We start from the raw sequence: 21515 nt of genomic DNA, 5'->3' as shown, positions 1-21515 counted from the left end.
CGATCTTCTGTGTTTAGCATATTTCTGTCATGACAATTCTCAGCATATTTAGTATGGTAATGTGTATGATGTTGATATATTGGGATATATATATTTTATCATTTTTTTCCTCCTTTAAAGGAACACTCCACTTTTTTTGAAAATAGGCTCATTCTCCAAAGCCCTTAAGCTTGAGTTTTACCATTTTTGAATCCATTCAGTCGATCTCTGTATCTGGCAGTAGCACTTTTTGCATAGCATAGCTTAGCATACATCATTAAAGCGGATTAGACCATTAGCATCGCACTCAAACGACTTTTACTATATTTTCCTATTTAAAACTTGACTCTTCTGTAGTTACATCGTGTACTAAGAACAACGGAAAATTAAAAACACACAATTTTTTTAGGCCAATATAGCTAGGTACTATTTTCCGCGTAATATCACTGCACTGCTGCACCCATTGCATGGCAGCAAAGTTCCCTGATTATTACACAGGAATGAGAGAATAGTCTATAATCGGTCTAAAAGTCAAAACTTTTAGTTTTCCGTTGGTCTTAGTACACGATGTAACTACAGAATAGTTATCTTATCTTTGAAAATATTATCTTTGAAAAAATAAAGTCTTTAGTCATTTTTGAGAGCAATGCTAATGGTCTAATCTGATTCAATGATGTATGCTAAGCTATGCTAAAAGTGCTACTGCCAGATACAGAGATCGGCTGAATGGATTCAAAAACAGTAAAACTCAACTGTTTAACTCTAAGGGACTTGGAAAATGAGCCTATTTTTTTTTTTTTTTAAAGTGTTCTTTTAAAATACAGTGCAACAGGTGCCCTCTAAGTTTGTTTGAATCTAGATGTCGCTGCATAAATTAATTTCTCTGGCTATCCCCAGACCAAGCTCAATTTAAGATTGAACATGGGTCTGGGGAGTCTGCTCTGTATTTTCTACCGCACAAGAGACGTGATCAACTGGCATTATTCAAATAACTCTGTATGTAATTGGATAGTCCTAAAACCAATTAGACCACAAGAGGTGTGATCAACGGGCAATGACCCATCGTTTCTCTATCTATCATTGTGTTAAACCCGCCAATAGCGTGCCAGGTTGATAAGCCAGTCTGTGATTGGTTCCCACAAAAGTGTAACAGAAGCAGTAGAAATCAATGAACAGGTTTCCAGACTGAGTTGCCGGGCGCAAGCAAATCGCTGGCAGATCAGGCTGGGTTTACCCAGTCTATCAATTAATAATAATAATAAGGTTGATCACCTTGCTATCACACATTTACCTGTTGTCACTGTCCTTCATTATCATCCATGTGATCTTCTCCAAACTAATGACGTGGCTAATTATTATTACTCTAACAGTAGTTTTGAAATACTCTAACAGCAGTTTGCCAGATGGTACAGGAAAAGATTCACTCCCCAAGCACCTCTTCATGTTAGGAGAGAAATGGTCAGTGAACCAAAAGCCAAATAAGATCAAGACGTGTCTGCTACAGCCTGCAATTTTAGGTGACCGTTTCATTGCCTCCTTTAAATTACAAAGACAAAAGAGCAACCACTGAACAAATGCTCAATTTACCATGCTATTCTCAGAGAGAAGCTTTTATTCTGAATAAGAACACCCTGTGCTATCAATATACGGCCATTCAAACAGCACGGAGAGCGAGAGGAACAGTACAGAGCCCCCACAGGTTTATAGATGTGAGAGCAAACAGCATTTGCACATGAAAGCCACTTGCATTTAACTTTCTGTTTATGCGTGGGTTCATACTTATGTTGCTAATTAAGCACAGACCCTCTCTGTGAGCACCGGCTGCATTAATCAGAGCGTCAGAGACGCTACACCTCACAGTCTGCTTCCCGCCACGAACAAAACACCAGGAGATGTTTTAAACATCATCAACAGCATATCCACCTGTTTGCTCGATAGCGAATCAAACAAGTCAAAACACATGCGCACATAGCTCAGCGACACGCACTAATCCTACTGCACGGTTTGGAAATCGATATTAAACAGATTTGCGGAGATATCTGACCGCCCAATATTCTGTGATCAATGCACTGTCTGGAAATCTGAAACCAGTTTTAATCACCCTTCACACCGACAGAACTCAGAGTATTAGACATCATCGAAAACAAACCAATAATATGACAGAATAGCTGAGTAAGATGCATAATTGCTGTAAACATAATGATTTTTGTAAGATGTTCTTAACAGTGTGAAAAAACGATGTATGAAAACCTGTTTCCACCTCAGAGTAAAAATCTGAAAAATATTAGATGGAGTTTCAAATAATAAATAAAGCAGCAAATGTCAGAGTAAAAGTTTCAATTATAGGAAATAAATTTGCAGTTAGCTGGTTGACTAGATGTATGACCTGTTGATGGGGTCAACTTGACCACCTTCGAGCTGGTAGGCCATCTTGGCTAATAAAGTGAAGAACCGGCAAACCGTATTTCAAAGCTCTTCTGAATGGTTGACTACATTAAGCTGATACAGCCTGGTTTTACCAGCAATCTAGAGCTCTAGTAATGATGATGAATGGCTAATACATCTAATAAATATAAACTTTAGAAACTAGACCGGTTATTATGGTTTAAGTGATTGACTAGTTGCATGACTAGCTGATGAGCCAGTCAACCTGCTTAGAGCTTGTCGACAATGTTAGCTAAGCTGGCTAACAACATTACAAAACACTTTCAAATGTTTTACCAGTTACCTTAAGTTGGTGGGTCAGGTTTTTCCAGCTTATTTAAAAACTTTGCTTAGTGCCCTGTTTAGACCTGTCATTAAGAAGCATTTTGGTTTATCGGATCACAAGTAGATGAGGCAGACACATTCCAGTTTAGACCTGTGTATTATTGTCTCTTTTGTCCACTTTTGACCACTTCTGTCCTGAATTCTTCAAGGGGAGGGTCCATGCATGGGTAAATGTATTTTTTTCTTTTTCTTCTTTAGATCTTTCGATCTAAGGGACAAAATTAACGTAGAAATTAAATTAGCAATTACCATATGAACATGCCTGGAGACGACAGAAAACATATGGAGAGCAGCAGCTTTCGTTTCTTCTCCGATAGGTTTAAAAAGTAATGCTTAAGAGTTTCTGCTCTGGTCCAATGCGTTTTTGACTAAAGTGGCAAAAGTGGACAAGCTTAAAACGTTTTAGACCCTGTTTACACCTGTATTTAGTGTCATCCACTTGTGATCCGATGAACCAAAACAGATCTTAATACTAGGTGCAAACAGGGCCTTAGACAGGCCCAGGCTTGTTTAAATGCTTTATTAGTTGCATGACCAGCTGTTGTGGCCATGTCTGACCTGGTAGACCAATTTGATCAACTAACTAGTGTGAAAATCTAATGCTGATATGACCTGTTTTTTTTTTCTTCCAGGGTACAGCTTTAGTAGTAACAATAAAAGCCTAATAAATGTAATACATGTGTGAGTTTATTTAGAAGCTATGCTTTAGACTGGTCAATAGCTAACTTACTGGTTGGTTAATCAGATGGTGGGGTTAGAAGTGTGGATAGAACCATGTTCTGAAACAGCTTGGTCTGGCTGACCAGCTTGATCATCTAATGCCAATATGACCTGTTATTTCCTGAGAGGTTTAGTGAAAATAGAGAAAGCCCATTTTAGAAAAGACACATTAAAACTTTAAACTCACTCTGAAGTCATCTGGGTTACCAGCTGTAGGGATGTGAAGCCAGAGTTGAGGAAGTTGTCTCTGTACTGGGACATCTTGACGGCGGCCAGCCAGTCCTCTACAGAACTAAAGGTGGTGAAGTCTGGGATAGACCTGTCCAACAACGGCTGGGACGGACTGGTGGAGGAGAGAAAGAGAGAGTGAGATGCAGGAGAGAAGAGGAATCAAATGACCCAACCTTTGTTGGGACCAACACTGTGGGGATATGTCCTGTTTTCCCAAGTCTAGGCTAGTCTATAAGACTTACACTATCATTAAAAAGTGTAAAGCTGGCAAGATTTGTTTTTGTGAAAGTCTCTTGTATGCTCACAAAGGCTGTATTTATTTGTTTAAAAATAGTAATATTGTGAAATATTATTTCAATATTCAAAATAAGCATATATTGTAAAATATTATTTATTCATGTGATGGCAAAGCTGAATTTTCAGCATAATCTTTCAGAAATCATTCTATGTTGCTTTGGTGATGTTGTAAACACACACACACACACACACACACACACACACACACAGGGGCGTAGCACCAAATTTTGGGCCCTGGGTACAAACCATCTTGCTGGGCCCCCGTACCATGTATGTGTATGTATAGAAAACTGACTTCTAAGGGCCCCCCCTGCCTCGGGCCCTGGTTACTCAGTACCCTTTATCCCCCCAGTCCCACGCCCCTGCACACACACACACACACACACACACACACACACACACACACACACACACACACACACACACACACACACACACACACACACACACACACACACACACACACACACACACACACACACACACACACACACACACACATATCACTTTTTTCAGGATTCTCTGATGAATAGAAAGTTTCCTCAATTAGAAAAAAAAATCTTTTTTGACAATGTAAAAGTTTTACTGCCACTTTTCCTCACATCATATTAATGCATGCTTGCTAAATACAAATGTTAATTTCTAAAAATAAAAATACATACCAGTGTGAAAGGTAGTGTTAATTTACAGTTCCCACAATGGTATAAAAACAAAATGTATGTATGATGAGTTTGTTTGACTCACATAGTGGGTATACTGGCGACTGCTTTAAGGCTGGTGGGGTTGCGGATGAGTTTGTCGAGCGTATTGACGATGTCTGTGAAGCGTGGCCGAGCGTTCCGATCTTTCTGCCAGCAGTCGAGCATCAGCTGGTGGAGAGCAGTGGGACAGTCCATGGGGGGTGGCAGTCTGTAATCCTGCTCTATGGCGTTGATCACCTACACACACACAGATATTATCCTCATTCAATGCTTTGTTGTCATTTGTGGGGGAAGAACGTGTTATTATTAAACACTTTCTGGAGCCTCTTAGTGGATTTATACATTTGCTAATTTAAATTTTATAAGGATAAAAACACTAAGGCCTGGTTTCACAGATAGAGCTTAGATTAAGACAGGATTAGGCTTGAGTTCAATTAAGGCATTTAAGTAGCATTTATAAATGTGCCTTAGAAAGAAAAAAAACATTAGCGGTGTGCTTCTTGAGACGAATGAATGGCACCGACATATTGAAATACTGTCAGTGCAAATTGCTTTAGTAATAAATGATTAGAATGATTCCATGACTCACTCAGAAAGGGTCAATAAATGAATCAGTGAACAAATATTTTTAATTAAACCTTTTTTATGAACAAATCTTTTGGTGAACAAATAAGTGAACAAATCCAAGTTTACAAAACAACAATGTGTTATAAACTGAAAAGCCTTTTCCAATAACTTTTGCATACAGACTTATGTGTCCACTTTCAATGTATGAAAAGTGCGTTATAAATAAAATCTATTATTATTATTATTATTATTATTATTATTATTATTATTATTATTATTATTATTATTATTATTATTATTATTAAAGCTGCTGTACGTAACTTTTTTTTGTGTGTTCAAGATTTACAAAAATTATATAATGAGAATGTACAACATGAATCCATTTTCCAAACCATGTTTTTGTCTTACCCTGAATCATTATGGTACACTTATAATAAGTATTCATATTGGGACTATTTCAGGCCAGACTGGTAAGTACCGCTGTGGAGGAGCACAGTCCCTGCGTGATCCGCCATAGACATAAACAGAGAGAAGTAGCTCCGGCTACAATGTTCTTCCGCAAGATGCATGCAGTTCTGTTTATTAAAGGACAACTCCGGCGAATTTTTAAGTTTATCTTGATCATTATATCTTTGTGAGTACAGTCTATAGGGAAAAAAAACGAACCGGATTGGTGCTTGCAACACGGAGTTATTACAGTTAATGCCCAGAGACCCCCCCCCCCCCCCCACCCTCCCCCCCGCAGCTAAAACGGCAGCTTTAGGGGCATAAACGTAAAGGGTGTGTTTGTCCCTCTTAACAGACACAAAATGCAATTAAAATGTCCGTCCAACATGAACAGGTCCCTCACACGACAACGAGATGTGTTTAGCCACTTAGCCATTGTTTAAATTCACCTGTTTTAGCCGGCTAGCTGTGTCTTGCGCTGAAGTCCCGTGGGAACGCAGCGGTAGACGGAAAATAGGCAGTCCAGTTGGTAAGAGCGTCATTTGTGTGTAAAGGAAGATTATTTTAAATTATTGCACATCTTTCCTCGCGCTGAAGTCCTGTGGGAACGCAGCGGTAGCCGGAAAGTTGAGAAGAGCATCGTGTTTATGAAGAGGCTCTGCTCATCGGCTCGTCGGTCCTCGGTATTGAACGTGTCCGAGAGAAATAGTTTTTTATTCTGTACTGCTGGTCCAATGAGGACCGCTGCTCATTCAGTTACACGCGCATGCTCAGTATCAGCGGCTCGTGAGTTCATCAGATCTTTTAGCAAAACATGACTCAGTTCAGTGAACGGTTGGAGTTACAACATATAATTCAAGACATTAGTTTATTTATATTCGGAGGGACTGTCACTCATGTCAGAAAGTGAGTAACTAAAATAACGTGTGTTGTCAGCGCTGATTTGAGACGCGAACCGTTTAGAACGATTCAGTCCGATTTGGTGAACTGGTTCGCCCGGTTCACTAAAAAGAACTGGTTCAAAAGAACCGGTTCAAAAGAAAGATTCGTTCATGACCGGACTTCACTAGAGTGATGATCAGATCGGGCTCACGAGTGAAGAAGAAATTGTTCGCGTTTGTGCCTTTCCGAATTGGTAAAATTTGCAGCGAACACTTGACTAACTTATAAAGACACAACACAGCCGGGCCGGTTGAAGAAAAATGCAAGATATACACTTGCAATAGTGTGTCAGAATAACTAGATGTACACTCGCAATTCTGAGAGAAAAAATGTATTTTCTTATTTTTTTTTTAATGTGTGGTGGAAACAAGCTTGCATTGTGCAAAAACTTGTTTTGAGTGAACTGCTTAAATAATGACTAAATAATACCATCACCATATCATAAAAACAACAGATCCTAAGGCACACAATAGTGTTTTATCTCACATAAATGCCCTCATATATCAGTTTTGTAGCATGTAAGCCACAACATGACAAACAACCCGCGAACATCATTAATGTTTAACTGTGATCTGTTGTTCTGCCCACCTCAAACACTGGACTCTCTTCCCATATTTCTCTCTCTTTGATTCTCTCTGACACAAGCAAACATCAAATGAACAAACAAACACTTCGTCTGTCCTCTGCATACCAATCCTGAGCTCTGCTTCGCATAAACATGAATCTAAATATTTGAGGATCAGTCAGCTCTCTGCTCCCTCCACAGTGGCCGCTTTTCTCCTAAACGGATTCCTCAAGACGGCGGTGAGATGTGGGCTCTGAGCGCTGCAGATGTCCTGCTGTTTCATTACGCTGATCGTTTTATGTTCATTTGGGATTGGAGGATTGTTAAGAACTCTAGAAGATTGGATAATGAAGTGTGTGATAGGCCAAAAAAGCATTATCCAACTCATCCACAACTTTACCCTTGGCGGTTGCTCGGCGTCTGAGAGTGTAACATGGGAGATCTGATGGTTTATGTTTACGTCATGTGATGTTAAGCACTTTGTACAACAGAATTAGACAGCTTTATACATTTGACGGTTTTCATGAATATTTAAAAATATAATTTTCAAATACAACAAATGAAGTCTGTCAAGCATGACAAACGAAGTCCCTTTTGAGCAATGGAATCTTTGGGAAAAGAAAGTACATGTATACATTCAAGCATGTATAAAATGTACACAGAGTAATTCATTTCTTCATTTCATTTTCTTTGGTTTAAATGTTCTGAATCTCTGAACATGAAGGAATTCGTTTTTTTACAGCTGTGAGTTCGGCAGTCATTACAGTCACAAGTTCCTCTGGGTTCGTTTTGCATGTCTGATGTGTTAACTGGATGCTAAAAGGTTTGGGGAATTTATGTTTGCATTGGCAGGATTTTCTGAAAATCCCCAGAGAGCCTAGAACGAGTGTGCTGTAGTCACAACGGGAACAGGAAAAAAAAGAAAGAAAAACTTTTGACTGCACTGAAACGCAGATGCTGGAAGATTTGAATGCAGAAAGTCATTCAGAAACAAAGGCAGTACGACTTCAGAGCCAGCGAGTCTCAGGGCAGTCTCAGTGTTTGATTCAGGGGCCATGAGTTTAGTTGTACTATTATATTATATTATATTATATTATATTATATTATATTATATTATATTATATTATATTATATTATATTATATTATATTATATTATATTATATTATATTATATTATATTATATTATATTATATTAATTATATTATATTATATTATATTATATTATATTATATTATATTATTATTAAATGTAATATATTATTTTATAATATAATATGAATAAATTATATTATACATAATATAATACTATAATATAATACAGCACTAACACTAGTAATAATAATAATTAGAATTGTTATTATTATTATTATTATTATACTATTATTACGTATTAAAATATTATAGTATATTAAATTAAGTATTCTGTATTAAATAATTTTAGGTATAATAACAAATAACATAACGTAATATAAAGTGGACTAAGCATTGCGCAAAACGTTGTTATATTATATATTTATTATTATTATTAATAATAATAATAATAATAATAATAATAATAATAATAATAATAATAATAATAAATTAGCAATTAAATGATATATATATATATATATATATATATAAAGTGGACTTAGTATCATGCAAAAAATAAAAAATAGATGGGGACTATATAGGACAGATATAGATATAGGACGGACGGACGGACGGACGGACGGACGGACGGACGGACGGACGGGCGGGCGGACGGACGGACGGACGGACGGACGGACGGACGGACGGACGGACGGACAGACAGACAGACAGACAGACAGACAGACAGACAGACAGACAGACAGACAGACAGACAGACAGACAGACAGACAGACAGACAGACAGACAGACAGACAGACAGACAGACAGACAGACAGATAGATAGATAGATAGATAGATAGATAGATAGATAGATAGATAGATAGATAGATAGATAGATAGATAGATAGATAGATAGATAGATAGATAGATAGATAGATAGATAGATAGATAAATAAATGTGATAGACAATAATTAGAAACTTCATTAGAAACGTACATCTTGGTTGCTCATGTCCCAGTAGGGCCTCTCGCCAAAAGACATGACCTCCCACATGACGATCCCGTAACTCCACACGTCACTAGCAGAGGTGAACTTCCTGTATGCGATCGCTTCCGGAGAGGTCCATCTCACAGGGATCTTTCCACCCTGAGGAAAAAAAGATACAAAAAGCTATTAAATATGGAGCTATTATTTTGATTGATTTCCATGTAACTGCAAAATATTTATGTACACATAACCATCCAGTAGAAAAATATATCACTTTCACATGAACAACTGGGAAGTATGTTGTTTTAACAAAACAAATCAGCAACGGGAACATATCGACTCACTGAGTTCTGCAAACAATGGGCTGCATTTGCATTTTTTTAAAAATCAACACGACTGAATGAAATTATTTTTGCTTTACAAAACCTCTTTTCTCCTCTATCAGTACACACACAATAGTGTATGTGTGTGTTTGTGATGAGGGGCTAGTCTCGTCTGTGGAGCGTGCCTGTCTGTAATTGGTCTACCTGAGGCTGGATTTGTGTTTCTCTGATTAAAATTGACAGCGCTTTGTTTCACCCAGAAGATTCACCTCACACACTCACACAAACAATGATAAAACACACACAGATCTGATTTGTGAAACCACATGCTTTATGTTCCAATCTAATGGTGTCAATTAGTTCAGTCCTGCATCTGACGTCAACCGGACGAAAATTCAAATGACAGGAAATGAAGAAAAGGACAGCGCTAAGGAGCATTTATTCATGGAAGTAAGGTTTAAACAAATATTTTCTAAATAAAATAGTTTATCAGCGCAAAACTTCATGCCTGGGCATAATGTGGGTCGTTGCTAGGGTGTTGCTATGCAGTTATTGTGTCCTAAATGTTTTTTTTAGCAATTTGCAGTGGTTGCTACATGATTGAATATTGTCTCCACACATTGTCTCTGGTCTTTAGAAACAACTTGAATCTCTTCTTTAATATAAGGGAATTTTCCAGCACCTTAGCCCACCAGATTTACACTTTTCTAAATGGCAATTTAATGAAGCCTTTATGAACAAGCAGAAACTAATGTGCAAACCGTAATCTCATTGGCTGGCTCCCTATTACTGTCCCTGTTTTGATTTCAGCAAATCAGTTCGAGCGAACGCTGCCAATGTGATTAATATTCATGATCCCAGCAGCTCATCAATCCTTAGTGCGGTTTATATTTATTAGTAGTCGAATTCATACTAATTGGATAAGATAATTAATATTATCTTATTTATTATAAGATAATTAATATTATCTTATCAGTCTTATTGTTCGTTTTTTAAGGAAACACTGAATGACCAACACATTCAGTTAAAATGACAAATATGCATTCATGTTTATTCATATGATACACGTTTTAGTTCCAATTACTTAAGATCTATCATTAAATGATGCTTGATTATTTGCACTCTCGTGTAATTTTTGCAACCATCTGAAAACATGGCTGGGGTTTTACTTTTGATTTTTGCACTATTGTTACACCTTGAGAGTATGAATAAAAACAGAATCTGTTTCAAACTTGTAATTGATTTGAATTATTGCGTGATGGTTTTTTAAACATCATCTGCACTTTTACAGAAGAAATGTATATCAGGTACTTTTGCATTTCTGCAAGGGATTTCTGATGTTTGGATTTTAAGTAAAAATAAAACACAAAATAAAATACAAATATGTTATTGGCACATTATAGGACCCTATTTGATGTTCGATGTCCAGTAAGTTTTACTTTAGATCAATATTTCTGAGGCTCTCAAGAATGTGTGTACATCACTTGAAGCCAAAATCAGTGGTCAATAGTACTAGATTTTTATTTTCATTGATAACACTATCAAAATAAATACAGAAAATATTGTGATATAGTCGGGTTGGGAATGACATCGCCATGTATTTGCTTTCCATTTTAAATGTCTGTGGAGGAGCTATGATGTCATATGTGGTACCATTTGAAAGCTTAGAGTCTCTACTTTCTGGAGATATGCATCACTTTGGCATTTGTTTTACACAAGGTAATGTATTTACACAAAATTTCTCTGGTACCATTTCCGCCTGGATTTGGCGAACCCAAATTGAAAAGCCTCCCATACACTCATACAGTGGTCTAGGTTCAAAATGTTGGTGTCATTTTACAGGAAACCCTTTAAAGTTACATAAAACACTGCTAAAAGTCATAAACATGTAAGTATATGTTGTGTAAGCTGTTATAACCTCCCAAAATATTAGGTGCTTTTTTTTTTTTTTTTTTTTTATAAATTAATTTTTGAAAGTGTGTAATCTCAGGCCCTGTGTGCTCTAGGACCCTGCAGACAGTTTGGGCTGCTTCCAGCATTTATAATTACTTTAATGACACTGGAATATAGCATTTATATCACTGTATATTGTGAGGGGGTGGTGGTGGGGATGGGGGGTCACCACTTCAGACTCATTTGAATAAATCTTGCATACAACATGACACAGACAAACTTCGTTTTTCCACTATTTTCTGGAATTTAGTGGAAACTGTGCATGAGCCTAGAGCACACGGGGCCTGAGTTACACACTTTCTAAAATTATTTGATTAACAAAAAAATCAAAAAGCGCCTACATTTTGTGGGGGGGGGGGGGGGTGGGGGTATAACAGCTTAGACCACCTATACTTACATGTTTATGACTTTTAGCAGTGTTTTATGTAACTACCAAGGGTTTCCTGTAAAATGACACCAACATTTTGTGTATGGGAAGCTTTTCAATTTGGGTAGGCCAAGTCCAGGCCGAAATCCCAAAAAAATGTCCCAGAGTTTAAGCGGCTATAGCTGCATTTACGTGGACCCTAAAACCACATCCACAAAGCCAGAGCTTTCCATATCCAATCTTTTTTTTCCCCCTCGTCTCAAGAAATATCTGCAAACACACGAAACCACTAAAACAGACTCAAAACAATGTATCAAATCAGCAACAAAAGCAAGTGTAACTGAATCGACTTCAGGGAAAACAAAATAGAATGTTTCAGAATGTAAACAAATATATATATATAATTGTTTATATATATATATATATATATATATATATATATATATATATATATATAAACATTTTTTTTTTTAAATGAGAAATATATGGATGACTGGAGGGACGGGATGACCCTTTGTGTGTGGACTTTCTCGTGACCTTTGTGTTTAGTGACCTGAACACTCAATTTCATCTTCATCGATTCCAATAAAAGACGGAATGAACCTACACAGGCACAGAGAACAGTGTCTTAAGGTCACCGTCACTGACCGCTTTTCTGTCACCATACAGACGGAGCACATAAACACTGAATTTAGGTTAGTGACACTTACAATGAGAAGTGTGAACATAACAGAACTGACCTAGCAATTGTTAATACAAAAGTGGCACTGTTTTTCACCAGTGACAGTGTTTGAAAATAATTAGCTAGATCAATGAAACATAAAAAGTCAGGGCAACTACAATAATGTGGTTTATCATTCATTCATTCATACATTTTTAGTTATAGATCCATGTGTCTCTCTGACACATGCCTCTGTCTGTCACTGATTCGGATACGAGCTGCAGTCTGCCTGAACACTGAAGATCTGTCTCTCAGAGCGGCACATGCACACAGCAAACAACACTTGAACAAATGCAGAAGAAAGACACGCCACTAGTGTTTAATGTCCCAAACACAAACAATCTGCATCGGAAATGTGCCTGCATGAGGCAAGACGGCAGCAGCATAAATTTAGATCTGTGAAAGATCTAAAAATACAAGAGAAAAGAGACTGTCTGTCGATTGCAATATTTACAAGCAAGGCCATAACCATGTCTTATACATTGGGGTCGGGTATTGATCTTATTGATTTATTTAAAGGAATTACATTTTTAAAGGATTAAAAGGAATATTAGGAAATAAAGAAAATGAAATAAGAACGGTGAAAGTTACAGTTCTATTAGTTAGGAAGTAAACTATTTGTAAATAATATATATTTAAAATATGCCCACATTCACTCTTATTTTTACGTCAAATTCAGTTATGATTTACATAAATAATATATTTTTTGATTCAAAACGATGACATTTCATAAAAAATGTCAAGTAGTTTGCATCACTTGATATTACTGTTGGTCGCTGAATGTTTTCAATCATAAAACAGTTGTCAAATATTAAATGTTTAGCTACTTACATATTACCACGCACTGGCCATCTTTCACTGCTAAAGCTAAAGTGTTGCATTTGAATAAAACTTTATTTACACTAACAGTAAGGCCTGTCTTGTTTGGTTTGATTGGCCACCTCACTCATTCTGACAGTGATGGGCGCTGTTAGACTGCTGAGGCAGACCAAACCTAAATATTTTACATTTTACTACTGTCATCTTAGCAACAAACAGAGCGGTGTGTAATGGAGTACAGCAGTGCAGCATCAATAATATCAAATAATGGGTGGGTGGGGGTAGGGTGGCAATTTGCAATTATTCGGTGGGATTTGCCCCCAAATTGTCTATGATGGTTACGGCCCTGCTTACAAGTGATAATTTATGAAAAACATGAAGAAATGCAAAAATTTAGAGAGGTGTAACAAACCATGATGTGACATACACTCACCTAAAGGATTATTAGGAACACCATACTAATACTGCGTTTGACCCCCTTTCGCCTTCAGAAATGCCTTAATTCTACCTGGCATTGATTCAACAAGGTGCTGAAAGCATTCTTTAGAAATGTTGGCCCATATTGACAGGATAGCATCTTTCAGTTGATGGAGATTTGTGGGATGCACATCCAGGGCACAAAGCTCCCGTTCCACCACATCCCAAAGATGCTCTATTGGGTTGAGATCTGGTGACTGTGGGGGCCATTTTAGTACAGTGAACTCATTGACATGTTCAAGAAACCAGTTTGAGATGATTCGAGCTTTGTGACATGGTGCATTATCTTGCTGTAAGTAGCCATCAGAGGATGGGTACATGGTGGTCATAAAGGGATAGACATGGTCAGAAACAATGCTCAGGTAGGCTGTGGCATTTAAACAATGCCCGGTTGGCACTAAGGGGCCTAAAGTGTGCCAAGAACATCCCCCACACCATTACACCACCACCACCAGCCTCCACAGTGGTAACAAGGCATGATGGATCCATGTTCTCATTCTGTTTACGGTAAATTCTGACTCTACCATCTGAATGTCTCAACAGAAACCGAGACTCATCAGACCAGGCAACATTTTTCTCAACCGAATTTCTTCAACCGTCCAATTTTGTGACCTTGTGCAAATTGTAGCCTCTTTTTCCTATTTGTAGTGGAGATGAGTTGTACCGGTGGGGTCTTCTGCTGTTGTAGCCCATCCGCCTCAAGGTTGTGCGTGTTGTGGCTTCACAAAAGCTTTGCTGCATACCTCATTTGTAACGAGTGGTTATTTCAGTCAAAGTTGCTCTTCTATCAGCTTGACTCAGTCGGCCCATTCTCCTCTGACCTCTAGCATCAACAAGGCATTTTAGCCCACAGGACTGCCGCATACTGGATGTTTTTCCCTTTTCACACCATTCTTTGTAAACCCTAGAAATGATTGTATATGAAAATCCCATAACTGAGCAGATTGTGAAATACTCAGACCAGCCCGTCTGGCACCAACAACCATGCCATGCTCAAAATTGCTTAAATCACCTTTCTTTCCCATTCTGACATTCAGTTTGGAGTTCAGGAGATTGTCTTGACCAGGACCACACCCCTCAATGCAATGAAGCAACTGCCATGTGATTGGTTGATTGGATAATTGCATTAATGAGAAATTTAGCAGGTGTTCCTAATAATCCTTTAGGTGAGTGTATATACAGTTAACATTATAATGACTCACACTCTATTATAAGGTCCACCGTCCACCCCCATCTCACACTGATGCCAATAAAACCAATGCTACAGCAATGAAGAATTCTAGATCACCTTGTCTAACTGCTTTAAAATTATAACCCATGGCCATTCAGTTTCTCCGAGGGTCTCACAGATCTAATTTGCTTATTTCTCCTTCACTTACATTAATTTAAAATTCTAGTCCAAATGGTGCTGCAATAACATCAGCAGGCAAATCAGACGTCAGGGGAGCTGGTTCAGATAGCAGTAGGCAAACCGCGCGTATCTAACCTTTCGCCCCCTCTTCCCGGTCCCGTACCGCCCCGTCACCGCCCAGAAACCCAACGGGGACAGTGCAAATTAAACCACGCTCACCTAATCCTTTATCATCCTTTCTTTCCAATTTCCCATCCAGGATTTTTAATATTAGATTATGACCTTGTCTTTCATAACCAGGTTAAGTATTCTTTTTTCCTCCCGCTTTCTTTTTCTTTTGAGAGTTCTTTGTGCTTAAATGAAACAGCACTTGTACGCCACTTTGAAATGTCTGTCACATGGTACTGTGCCCATGCTGCAGGTCTAAGGTCAAATTTCATGTTTAAATAATAAAAGCCGAGGACAACTGCGTGCTAAAGCGGTGTTGATGTCCTCAGTTACTCGCTAACCAATCTGCTCACAGTCAAACATTTTACAAGAGAGGCAAGAGTCAAGGCTGCATTAACCCATGAAGAAAATTGATAGTTTATATAGACAAACATAAATAATGAAAAATGCTGCAGTTCAAATTGTGTGATTTGTAAATTATGTAACTTGACCCCCAGTATTTGTACTTCGTTACATTCCACCACTGTTGACCCCACGGTGGACATAGGGAAAACCTGAAAAGCAGTGTCTTGTTGAGGAGAGGTGTACAAATACTGTTAACAGGTGCGTTTACATTGACCACTGTAATCGGTTTAAAAGTCCAGTCCATATAAAAACCTCAATAGGAATAAAAATGCCCAAACTGAATGAAATTGTAATCGATTTGAGAGGGGTGGGATAAACCTTTTCATGAACCCATCAAACAAAGAATTTCATGCATGTAAATGACCTGACCCGATTACTTTTCAGTGGCAAAAGTTACCAACGCTAATGCAACAATCCAGACAACTGCATGATGGTCAGATGGCTTTTTTTGTGTCTTAGGCTACACTGCCACAAACCAAGTTGGGCAGTGTGAACTAGTTTAAGTCTCAGTTCTTGGCCATAATAAGTCGTAATGTGAAACATTCTTGACACTGACAGGCAAAACTATACAATTGCACGAGATGCTAAAGGACATCAGACTTTAACACCTGGAACTGAGAAGACAAGTGTGGGAAAACAACTGAAGACACCGAAGGAACTGAAAAAGTGAATAAACCGGAAAGAGAGAATGAGCATGTCACATTCCACAATCTGGCATGCCTTGGATGGGAGAGGAAGAGGGAAACAGAAAGTGACAGAGAGAATGGTGGCTGGGTGAGGGGGTGTCACACATCCAGATCCCACCTCAATGTAAATAGTTTTATTTTCCATTTGCAGCACACAGCCACTGCACTTGTCATGCTGACAGCGAGCGGGAAGTCTGTGTTCATGCTGAGAAAGTGAGGGACAATTCTTTATTTCTTCCTTTTCAATTTCACTCCCTTTTCTATATCATCTCCTTCAGGACCAAGAATCCTCCAGTTTTGGATGAGAAGCTCCCTGGATTAGTTTGTGTGTGTTTTAGAACAAGATTGTGTTATCTTCAAGTTAGACGGACAGACATGCAGACAGACACCTAGTGATCCAAAAGCAAAGTTCTGGTCTGTAATTTCCAAGACATTTGCATTCTATGCCTCACAGTCAATAATCACTCTGCACCTAATCACTGTTCTGAGTCTGCCACCCAGAAGGAGTGCTTGATGGGAAATATTTGTAAAAGCATCATTCTAACTCAAGTCTGTGTCCTTTCAGAAAACGGCGATATTGGACGCAAAGAGTGATGAATTGGTGAAAGAGCTGACAGAGTGACAGATGAAGCAACACAGTCAAACAACCTGAAAGACCAGCGCTGTATGGCTGGATGTATAGATGTGTGTGCATTTGTGTGCTAATGACATCACAGAGATTTAAACCTTCATGTCGTCTGCAAATCCCATCAATGGAACAAAACCCTGAAGGCCCTAGCGTCAACGTTCCCCGATGCAATGAACTCAGTAAAGAGAAACATCAAGCTACAACGACTATTATGGCCAACACACAGGCAGATGATAGATAGACAGACAGAACAAGCAAACAAAAATGCACACACACACAAAATCTCTGGGGGGGTAATTAAATTCTCCCTCTATCAGTAAGGAAGATGGCGATGTCACATCGGTATCACACCCCTGTTCACACCTTTGCCGCATATTCCTGTCAATCAACAGTCACCACAGGACATCCTGTTTGTGAATGGTGGCTGCCTTTGGGGCTTAATGAGCTTTCACACGCTTTAAGAGACAAAATGTTAGCTAAATATTCCCTGTCTGTCGTCTCGTCTCCTTATCATCTGCCTCACATCTCTGCTCGCAAGCAAAGAGGAACCACCCAAGTGTAAACGATGAAATTGTTTGCTTGCAATGCATGGGACATTTCGATGAGAAGTCTGAAGTGAATTTAAAACACGCTCAATAAAGGATTTGACCTAGGGCTGTTTCTCTTCAGTGCAGAGGAATTATGCAGCGAAACGGTTAACCCTGCTAAACGTGTGACTGTCAATCTACCAGCGCCTCTGAAACCAGCCTGAATACTGAAATCATAACAGGGTCTGATAAGACGGAACAAGACAATGAATTATCAGTAAACCCAGATAATTACCAAAGCGGCGAATCCACGGCACCAAAAATATCACAGTGCTCTTAATCGAGAGTCTTTAAGAAGGCAGGAGAAAATAGTATTTCATATTAATATTAAAGATCTGCAGCACAGGAGGGCTAATGATGCCCTGGATGCCTATTAATGATACATAATAGAGAATTCTGAAAGTCTGAGCGTTCCATTTGTTGAAGCAGGCTATTGGACGTCCAGTCACTAGGTTTTGTTCAATCACATACAGAATTTAAATGCAGTTTTTCCAGAAAAGTGCCATGTCCTGTAAGGGAGACAATTCACTGGATTTCATTCTTTAGGGAATAAAAGAAAATAAAGCAGACAAGAATGAGACAATAAAACCAAAGCATGGAAACGAAGGGCAGTTATAAATGGCCAATACCTGTCTTTTCAATTATCTCAAGCAACACTGCCAAACATGGCACCTATTATCTTCTGTTCAAATGAAGTGGTGAGTCTGACGCGCCTGGACAAAATCTTACCAGTGAGCTGGTATAGGTGGGGTCAGAGGTGTCTTCCTGCAGATAACGGGATAGGCCGAAGTCCGACACCTTGCACACAAGGTTGCTGTTGACCAGGATGTTGCGGGCAGCCAGGTCTCGGTGGACGTAATTCATTTCCGACAGGTACTTCATCCCTGCGGCAATTCCCCTCAGCATCCCCACCAGCTGGATCACCGTGAACTGTCCGTCGTTTTGCTACAACACATCACAAAAATCACATGACATTCACAAATACGTAAAATTGCTGTTTAGCTGTACACATATTTTTGGTTTAATCTGGTGGTTACTGAAAAAATGTAAGCATCTCTTTCTATTTCACTCTATTTCAAAAAGCTCAACATGTTGGTCAAAGTAGGATATGTTCCAGGATCAACAAGTTTCTGGAACAAAATTTCCATCAACCAATCAGACTTTAGAATTACAATCGGTTCTGAGTTGGTTCGACTGGCGACAGGCTAGAAAGCCACCACACAGCCCGGTGTAAGACCTGTCACTGAATAGGTCTTATCTTTCCTAGCAATGCTAGCATGACAGCACCAAACACAAACAAAGCATAAGCAATGGCGGACGTTGGGTTACTTTTGATCCTCATGGCTTTGCGAACCTACGTTGGCATCCAAACGCGGTGAATCCAACGTTATTGTTAATCATCCTCGTCGTCTTAAAATTGAACATTGGTCAGGAGAGTCTGCTCTGTATTTCCTACAAGAGGTGTGCACTATTGCACAAGACGTGTGATAAACGAGCATTATTTGAATAACTGTACGTAACTGGATAGTCCTTAACCAATCAGACCACAAGAGGCGTGATCAACGGGCAATGACCCATCGTTTCTATATCTGTCATCGTGTTAAACCGACCAATAGCGTGCCAGATGGATAAGCAAGTCTGTGATTGGTTACCGCAAAAGTGTAACAGAAGCAGTAGAAATAAATGTACAGGTTTTCAGACTGAGTTGCGAGGTGAAATCACATCATCAACAATCCACCATCCAACACGGCAAATCCAAATGTTAAGGCAGCTTGCCATAATATGTATAGAAGACATTACAATCAGGAATAACAGGATTAATCCATCGTTTTTAGCTGCTATTTTAAAAATGCTGGTCACAAGTTTCTGTTCGTCTTGTTGGTCACGGTAAGCCAGTCCCAAGCCCCTAACGCAATCGGCTCTTACTTCTAGACCAGCAACATTTGAACTACTCATGAACCACTTTTCCTGGTTCAGAGCTGTGCTTTGGGTGTCGAAAGACAAATAACTGATTTAAAAACTAGGCTCTGGTAATAAACCAGCACTCAGCCTTGGTGGAAAAGGAGCATGAAGAGCCCCTTAAAAAAATTGAATTTGAATTGGGTAGCATACAGGATGCAGAATTCCAATTAGAATTTAAATGTAAACTCAGATATTATATAAAATAATATTTGACTATAATAAAGAAGATTTAAAATGTGAATATTTGAGACAGATAGATACATACAGACAGACGGATGCAACGACAGACAAGATAGATAGACAGACAGACAGACAGAATGATTGATTGATTGATTGATTGATTGATTGATTGATTGATTGATTGATTGATTGATTGATTGATTGATTGATTGATTGATTGATTGATTGATTGATTGATTGATTGATTGATTGATTGGGTAGCATACAGGATGCAGATTGATTGACTTTCCTGTGGGGTGTATGAAGCATATGAGCCACATGAACTATACCCCCTACTTTCAAGATGTTTCCAAACTTGGATGAACATCAAGGGCTTTAGTTCCTCCATAAACTGCTGCTGTATCTCCACTGTACCCTTGAATGGCTGCTCCAGGGAGACTATCTTTGCAATTAGCATGAGATCTTTGAAATCAGCTGCAAGTCTGAGACATGGATTTGTACAGTACTTTTAGAAACAAGTTATTTCAGTACAAGTGTTGTTTCATACAAAGGCAAACCCTTCAATAATAAATAATAATTAACAGCAGCACACACTAAATAAATATCTTAAGTATTTGCACAACCACAAAAGAAACATATAGATTTTCCTTTTTGAGCACCATTTGTGTTTAACACTCTTCATCAGTAGCTGTCTAAAACGTGTTAACAGCGCACAGTGGGGGACGTTACAGTTCATTCTAAACTTCTGTACACAGCCGCCATGTTGCACAAGTGAAAGCTTTGAACTGAACGCACGATAACAAACAGGGGTTGGGGGTGTGGATCGATGGTGACGGTACTCGGATGTGCTGGATTTCTAAGCCAGCTTCAAAGAGAACCTTTATTGCGGCACCAGATCAAAGCTAGGGAGAACCAAACCATGAGATAGAAAAAAATGGGTTGAACATCGATTAAGCAGTGTACTTCTCCATGTCAAAGGGAAAGAATGAAACAGGGAGAAAATAGAGAGAGAGAGTGACAGAGGGTGCTTGTTTTGGATGCTGCATTTACCCTAAGGAAAGAATCGAGCGCCCCGTTCTCCATGAACTCTGTGACGATCATGACCGGCCGGCTTTTGGTGACCACACCTTCGAGGCGAATGATGTTGGGGTGGTCAAACTGCCCCATGATTGACGCCTCAGACAGGAAGTCGCGTCTCTGCTTCTCAGAATAACCCGCCTTCAGTGTTTTGATGGCAACGTAGATCTCTCGTTTTCCAGGCAGTTTCAGTCGACCTTTATACACTTCCCCAAACTCACCTGGGGCGCAGAGAGAGGAAGAATCAGTGAGAGAGAATTAGACCATAAAAATAAAACAATAAAGTGGTTAAACATCCAAGCACATAACTAAAAGTTAGTACATTTAAACTTTCGATGGATAGGAATGTGTATAATTAGCGGTGTAACGATACACTCGTGTCACGATTCGATATATATATATAAAACGATACTGAACACACTATACAATATGCATCCTGATATTTCGACTTTGAGGAGTGCCGCTTTAAATGTCATTCCGGCAGCGCATGCACTTCAGATGATCAATGCAATCCGTCACAGCTCATCAAAATGAC

General features: G+C 38.8%; 1 protein-coding gene across 1 annotated transcript in view; it reads right to left on the bottom strand.

Moving 5' to 3' along the window:
• LOC137089162 (ephrin type-B receptor 1-B) overlaps positions 1–21515 on the bottom strand; it is a 319379-nt gene that overhangs the window by 6771 nt on the left and 291093 nt on the right. Inside the window, exons 11-15 of the mRNA XM_067452662.1 lie at positions 20954–21201; positions 18491–18706; positions 9286–9435; positions 4741–4934; positions 3656–3811 (exon numbers count right to left, since the gene is read on the bottom strand). Of these exons, the coding sequence (XP_067308763.1) occupies positions 3656–3811; positions 4741–4934; positions 9286–9435; positions 18491–18706; positions 20954–21201 (964 nt within the window). The remainder of the gene's footprint in view (positions 1–3655; positions 3812–4740; positions 4935–9285; positions 9436–18490; positions 18707–20953; positions 21202–21515) is intronic.

Source organism: Pseudorasbora parva, chromosome 9, assembly GCF_024679245.1.
Source record: "Pseudorasbora parva isolate DD20220531a chromosome 9, ASM2467924v1, whole genome shotgun sequence".
In the NCBI taxonomy this organism is placed as follows: Eukaryota; Metazoa; Chordata; class Actinopteri; order Cypriniformes; family Gobionidae; genus Pseudorasbora; species Pseudorasbora parva.
The sequence above is the reverse complement of the archived record's forward strand: the minus strand, read 5'-3'. Positions and strand labels throughout refer to the sequence as shown.